At 38.4% G+C, this 7,668-nt stretch overlaps 1 protein-coding gene and 1 long non-coding RNA gene across 3 annotated transcripts in view; both read left to right on the forward strand.

The window, feature by feature from the left end:
• Positions 1–4,115, forward strand: part of FOXG1 (forkhead box G1) — a 6,143-nt gene extending 2,028 nt beyond the window's left edge. Inside the window, exon 2 of the mRNA XM_072428389.1 lies at positions 1,663–4,115. Within this exon, the coding sequence (XP_072284490.1) occupies positions 1,751–3,055 (1,305 nt within the window). The 5' untranslated portion in view covers positions 1,663–1,750 and the 3' untranslated portion in view covers positions 3,056–4,115. The remainder of the gene's footprint in view (positions 1–1,662) is intronic.
• A 2,884-nt stretch (positions 4,116–6,999) lies between these two features.
• LOC140342344 (uncharacterized) overlaps positions 7,000–7,668 on the forward strand; it is a 30,185-nt gene continuing 29,516 nt past the window's right edge. For both annotated transcript variants that reach the window (XR_011923041.1, XR_011923042.1), the window contains exon 1: positions 7,000–7,058. This is a non-coding gene — a long non-coding RNA (uncharacterized lncRNA). The remainder of the gene's footprint in view (positions 7,059–7,668) is intronic.

Here is a 7,668-nt window from a genome sequence, read left to right on the forward strand (position 1 = left end):
ATATATATATATATATACCACACACAATAATTATATGTAATTCATATATGTATTACACACACTCATAAATAGAGATTATATATTTATACACTGTATATATCATGTTGCTTATTTTGGTTGCATTTACACCTCTTTTATCCATCATACTACAATATAAATGTTATCTGTCTGCAAGCAAGTTCCAGGGTCACTTAGGGTTTTCCTGGGGTATATCCAGGGTACTATGCAGGGTAATATTTAGGACGGTCAGTCTAATAAATCCCCAATGCTGCAGCCAGGCCTTAGTGTGTACACCTTCCAGCTGCAATCCATGTGCCTGGCTGTGAGTCCAGGCTGATATGGATCAGTTTATTTGTTTGATCACCATTGGGGTTAGCAGGGTAGAAGTACACACACGTAGAAATATATGTGTCAGCACACTTTAGTCATTCATTTCGAATCAAAGTCCTGCTGAAGATGAAGAATTGCTAATGAGTATACAAACAAAGCAAAGCATTGCAGTGTGCCTATTGCATACACAAAGGCTTCATGAGTGACATATTCTAGACATGATTTTTCCTATAGAAAAAAAAAGTCATCAGGGCTACTAGCTAAGATGCTGCATGCATAATATTAATCATTCTATAGACCTGCTGCAATAATCAAGGCGAGAATAGTAATTGTGTCTCATGAATGTGTAATAATAATCACTGTGGAGATCCTAATCAGGGTAGTAGATCTGTCACAAAGACACACATTCCTCTGCAATGCGGAGCCAGTAACACACACACACAATCTGATCTGACAATAGATCGACGAGATCTGCCAGATCTGCCCTGCGATCGATCTGTTGTAGGTTATATAGATTGCAGCCAGGCAGGAATCAGCTCCACATGCAGCCAAGTAAAGAAATACATTGTATCAATAATCATTAATGGAAAATAAAATACAATCACATCTGCAGGGATGTGCCCAATATTACAATATTACATTGTATGCATGAAATTACTACAACAGCTCAGATATACTCAGTCCTCTGCCTGGCAAAGTAGTCCCTTGATTCTTCCACTTTCTTCCTTCCATGGTTATTTTCTCCCTAAAAGAAAGGTATAAACAAACTTTAATCAATAAGAGAAAATATTGACGTATAAAACTAAGATGGTCCAATACAGTGGGATGAAAGCAATGGCAGATATTTGGTAGGAGAAAGGGAGGGGGGAATCACGTTTGGGAAAAAAAAGAGAAGGGGGAAGGGAGGAGAGGTGAAGAGTTTCCCTCCCATATCACTCCGCAGTGGAGATGGAGAAGAAGGGTGGGGGGGGAGGGGAGGGGAAGGAGAAGCCATGGGTGGGATTGGGGTAATCTTTTGATCCTGATTGGCCAGGTGGAGAAGAAACGTCCAGGCATTCAAAGCTCTCCCATTGGTTCCAGCACCCAAAGGTTAAACCAAATTCTTCCTTTTTTTTCAGCCTGGTGTCTCTGGGTCTGGAATTAATTGTAGCTATAGCTGTCTACTCTAGTTGCTGAGAGGGGAGGTTGTTGTGTTTATTTTGAAGGGACATGAAGTAGTTGATTCATTTTCTCCCCTGGCTTCTTGATTATATTTCTATATGTCTATATTTATACCCCTATAATTAACACCAATATTATGTGCGTTTTGTTTTCTGCTACATGACTTGCCAGTGTTTGGAGACATTGGTTCGACAGAGAGCTGCTCTTCAATTCTTCCTGCTGCAACTTCACTTGAGTGTCCTGCTCCCATCTTTGTGATATGTTGGACATGGGGGAGAGGAAGGAAGTCAAAATGATCCCCAAGTCATCCTTCAGCATCAACAGCCTGGTGCCTGAAGCGGTCCAAAATGACAACCACCCTCAGCCTCAGCACCACCATCACCACCATCATCATCATCACCAGCTCATCAACCACCCTCCAGCCCACCATAGAACCGTACAGGAAGACGACGATCTGGACAAAAGCCTCCTGGAGGTAAAGACCGAGAGCCTACCGCCTGGTAAGGTGGATTCTGCTTCTTCTGAGCTGGTGGTAGGGGACTCAGACAAGGACAAGCCCGAGGAGAAGAAAGTAGATGGTGCCAAAGATGGGGAGACTGGCAAAGATGGTGAGAAAAAGAATGGAAAATACGAGAAGCCCCCCTTTTCTTACAATGCCCTCATCATGATGGCTATCCGCCAGAGTCCAGAGAAGCGCCTGACCCTGAATGGGATCTATGAGTTCATCATGAAGAACTTTCCATATTACCGGGAGAACAAGCAAGGCTGGCAGAACTCCATCAGGCACAACCTCAGCCTGAACAAATGCTTTGTGAAGGTGCCTCGGCACTACGATGACCCTGGCAAAGGGAATTACTGGATGTTGGACCCCAGCAGTGATGATGTCTTCATTGGTGGCACCACTGGCAAGCTGCGCAGGAGATCCACCACATCCAGGGCTAAGTTGGCATTCAAGCGAGGAGCCAGGCTCACCTCTACTGGACTGACCTTCATGGATAGAGCTGGCTCCTTGTACTGGCCCATGTCCCCTTTCTTGTCTTTGCATCACCCAAGGGCCAGCAGCACTTTGAGCTACAATGGGACCACATCAGCTTACCCCAGCCACCCCATGCCCTACAGTTCAGTGTTGACTCAAAACTCTTTGGGGAACAACCACTCCTTCTCTACATCCAATGGCTTGAGTGTAGATAGACTTGTCAATGGGGAAATCCCCTATGCCACCCATCATCTCACAGCCGCTGCCCTGGCTGCCTCCGTGCCATGCGGACTGCCAGTTCCTTGCTCTGGGACCTACTCCCTAAACCCTTGCTCTGTGAACCTTCTAGCTGGACAAACAGGCTACTTTTTTCCCCATGTCCCCCACCCCTCCATAACTTCCCAAAGCAGCACATCCATGACAGCAAGGGCTGCCTCTTCCACCACCTCACCCCAGGCTCCTTCCACCCTTCCCTGTGAATCTCTCAGACCTTCTTTGCCAAGTTTTACCACAGGACTAACAGGAGGACTGTCTGACTACTTCACACATCAAAATCAGGGTTCATCTACCAACTCTTTGATACATTAACATCCAGGGGAGCAAGACTGTAAGTGAACATTTTACACACATTTCAATTGTACATGAAAACTGAAAGGAAAAAAAAAAAGCAAGCGAACAAAAAAAAAAAAGACAAAAAACAACATAAAAAAGAACAGTCCAGGTATTTTTTATGAAGTCCCCCTTATTTTTGTGTAAGTCTGTTCAGTCTCTAGGGTTCTTTATTATTAAGATGAGGCGTGGTGTCAAAGTGAAAGCAATGTAGGAGCACACTGACCTCTGGGAATCAAAAAACATTTTTTTTTTGATGCTATAGAATGTATAACTGATTTCTACATAGCGACTGCTTTGCATTATTTGTACCATTATTTGTTATTCAGTACAATTCTATCACATCTAGTGGCCAGGAATCCATGTTTGCAGTATTACAAGTCATATAGTTCTAAAAGTTCAAAACTGCTAAAATAATATACTCAAAACTATTCAACAATTCGTATTTATGTTGTTTTTTTTTTAATCCAACCGCACAGTTATTTACAATTTTCGCCCAATTTTTTTGTATCATTTTACCATAAAAAGCAAAATGGGTATTTTATTTTCTTTTGTTTACTTTTAGACCAAAGATTGGGATATAGATAAATGCAGAATGTACTGATCTATGTAACAATATGACAATCATAATTCTACAACAATTCACCTTTCAGCCTGCAGCACTGTCCGTTGCAAACAATACAAAAAAAGATTTTAAAAAGTACAAAATCTAATTATTATAAAGTAAGTTTGAGGGGGACAAACTGAATACTGCCTTCAATTTGTGTTGTGTATATTATGGTGTATGTGCTCACTAACCGGTCGGTCACCATTTTTTTTTTAATGTAGTGAAACGTTTTAAACCGATTGTACTTCTAGGTAATCCTTGCAAAAACTATGTATAACCCGTGTTGAGTAAAAATGCATACAACTGAGTGATTGTTAATTGTCTTAAAAATTTCTTGATTGTGATAATGTGGTCATATGCCCGTGTTTGTCACTTATACAAATGTTTACTATGGAGACACAGAATAAAAAAATAGGCCAAATTCATATAGAACATAGTTTTTGTCGTTCTTTTAAAAATGATATATTCCATTCTGAAGAAAGCAGCTGATGAAATATTAATTAGGGGAACTTTTGTCTAGGCCTGAAGTCATGAGCAAATGATTGTGGCCCTTTGGTAGTATTATAGTATTTTAAAAGTGGTTTTAGAATGACAAACTTTTACACTATAAAATACTATCCTTCCCTTGCTTTATTTTATTTTACATATATATGCAACAGTTTAAACTGTATTCTTACTTTGTCATCTTTTGAAACATTTAAACTTTAGCCTTCGATATTTAAATTTGTTTAGGATTTGTCTTCCCTAAGCACAGATAAAATAGGGGAATATATATTACTATACATATATATATATATATATATATATTATTTTTTTAAATTGTATTGAATTGGAACTGTTCCCCTTCCTGGCCACTACTGAGAGTTCCCAGCAAATCCTCCAAACTGAAGAAAAAATCATTACAAAGCTGAACAAAAAAAAAAAAAAACCTTTGCCACTAATTGTAGCCCGCAGGGAGTTCCTTGCTTACAAATGAATCATTTGTCACTGTTGTAAGGTATGAAATGTGTTCTGCAGTGCTGCAGTGAGCTGACGACTCTTTCAATAGGGCCTAATGAAAAATAAGCTGTGTGGAAGCAATATTATATGAATGGATCTAGTTTGTGACACTGGCTTTATCCAATCAGCTAAATCCACAAATACTTTTTTTTGGCCTCGGGGATATATATAGTGTAAACCCTATAGTATGGGAGATCTCCTAGGGTCTGTATTAAAGGATAAAGCCTCTCTATGTGTTAGATCTGTGGATTAGCAGGCTTGCTTTATGCGCTAACGCCATGGATTTCTCCTGTGTCGGATCAGTGAAATAAGTTCTTAGAAACTCCTGCAGCCGGTTTATTTGGACAGATTCACATTTAAAGGGGTGTCTGTGTAAGGGCATGGTGGAAGGGACTGCTGTCATGTGAATCTTTAGATGAATAATTATTTTCAGGCTGATCAAAGCCAGCTGGTTTCTGTGCGTAAAGATGGAAGAAAATGGAATATAAGTGTTTGGAGGTGTATACAGGGGAGTGCAGGGCCCATTGTCATCAAGTAGTGCAAGGTTAGGAGAAACTTCTAGGGTGAGGGTTGTAGTCATCTATAAATATTATATATATATATATATACAGAGATACATTTTAGTTCGAAAAAATCTTGTTTTGTGTGCTTTTCCATATATATATATATATATATATATATATATTATATTTTAATAGATATTTCTATTATCTATATATTTCTATCTATATTTCTACACACACACATATAAATATATATATATGTGGAAAAATCACACAAAACAACATTTTTTTCGAACTAAAATATATCTCTCTGTGTGTATTCATTTAATATGAAAGTGAGCGAGAGAGATATCTTTTAAATGTAAAAAATAAATACAATTGTTGTGTGTGAATGTGTGTGTATGTATATATATATTTTTTTCATTTTGGTAATGTTGGAACTGAGCGAGTCCCAGGATGGTTTTACTATGATGTCCAAGCATGAAATAGGAAGCAGTGAATTGGCCCCAGGAGAAGGTGGGGGGCCAGCCTTGCAGTCGCCTAACATGTATACTCTTGGAAGTGGCTACAGAAAGGTGAAGGTGAAGGACAATGAGGTTCAGGACTGCTGGCTGACTTGCTGGGATTATCAGACTTGCCCTAGAGGGCGGAGCCCCTGAGCATACCTCAAGCAAGAAACCTTCCTTCTACAGCAAGGAAACCCTCAAACAGATGGGACTTTCACCAGCTCCACGGACAGGCACTGCCATGCAGGTAAGATGATGCCAATCAGCTGTACCTGGATGTATGTGATCCTCATCCATTTCCCAAATAACTGACAACTGGCTCTGACCATTTCCCCTAAGGCTAGAGCCAGGCCAGATTTTGGGAGATTATTGGATAAAATGTGTATTATGGAGATTTTCACTGCACTCTTTGCCTCCTCTGTTTTAGACTTTCTTTCAAGTTTGCCGATGGCCACTTTGAAGAAGGCGAGCATTCAGCCAGTAAGTTACAGCTGTGTCACTGCAAAATGCTCAGCTCATCCACTTAATGCCACCAAGAGCTTATTAAATGCAAATCGTGTGCCCAGAAAGCAACAATAGTGAATTGTGCCACTTGGTGTGAGCAGGGAATTCTTTCCTGAATAAATGTCACTCCCTTGAAATGTTATGGGTCCTGCTAAGTGTCTTTTACACCAGTCACTGGACACAGCTAGTCTATAAGTTTACACTGTCCAACTTATCTCCTCTTTATCTGACTACTGCATGCAAGTGACCTTTCAGGATGGGGAGGAAGACACCTTGTATATGGCTCATAGGTTATGTACTGTGCTTGTGTGTTTTATGTGTTTAATGAACTCTTTCTAACCACAATTATATACAGCTTGTCAGAAGGATAGTCCAAAGCACTCCAGTAAAAGAAATGTATAATGCACTAAAATATTTTTTTCTTAATAATATTAAATATGTCAGAGAATCAATTTATTTTTGCTTTCATGTTTTCAATTGTTGGTATTATTATTATTATTAAATAATAGTAAAAAAAAATATATGTATAATATATATAATATATATATATATATATTGTAACAAAAAGTAGAAATAAATACAGTTTAATATGGCTAAATGAGATAATGACTTTATCAGTTTATTTATTTGTAATATCTTGATCAGTAACACATTGCATTAGTGTAATATTTTTTATGTGATACAGTGTCTAAGTTGGCATTGGCTCATTACATACTGCTGTTATATATAGTTGCTAGAACTAATGTGTAATATTTACATATCGTCCAAAAAGAGTTTTTCATTTTTCCCTCTTTTGCTTTCTTGGGACCCGAGTCTGGCTGGAGCAGTGCGAGGATTTGTCGGAAGAGGGCGCCCTATGCCAGGTAAACATGACATGGCACTAGTTCATTTCTAGGTTGGTGGAAGAAGGGAAATAAGACTATCGATAAGAGTTTTATGTTGACCATGCTGAATGTTGACTAGAGATCTATTTCAGCACTTACCTACAACTGTGATGATGACCAATTTCATTGCTATTTAAATTTACTTTCTTTGCCCATTTAATTGTAGCTCCAAAATGTACTAAAGTTGCTTTTTATTGTATGCTAAATATCTCAGTAGAATAATATTTAGTTTTCACAAAGATAAAGATCTTTATTTTTAGCCCAATTGTCTGCAACGCTAAAATCTCAGTTGTCTCATCTGTTGTTTTTTTTTTAAATAAGAACCCTAATTTTGCAAACCCCCATTCATATAAATTACATTGAACAATGTACCTAAATTAATTTGTTTTATTAGTCATATTTTTATTAGACACTAAAACTAAACATATGGATCGTTAACCCAAAAATGAAAATGTTTAAAATACGAATCCTTAACCAGATGTGTTAGCTTTGTATATTCAATCTATCAACTTGTTATCCACATTTTTATTAATTGTACTTTCTTAAACAATGTATCTAAAATTAAGGCAGGCATGGGGGATCATATATT

This window comes from Pyxicephalus adspersus, chromosome 12 (assembly GCF_032062135.1).
Source record: "Pyxicephalus adspersus chromosome 12, UCB_Pads_2.0, whole genome shotgun sequence".
Classification (NCBI taxonomy): Eukaryota; Metazoa; Chordata; class Amphibia; order Anura; family Pyxicephalidae; genus Pyxicephalus; species Pyxicephalus adspersus.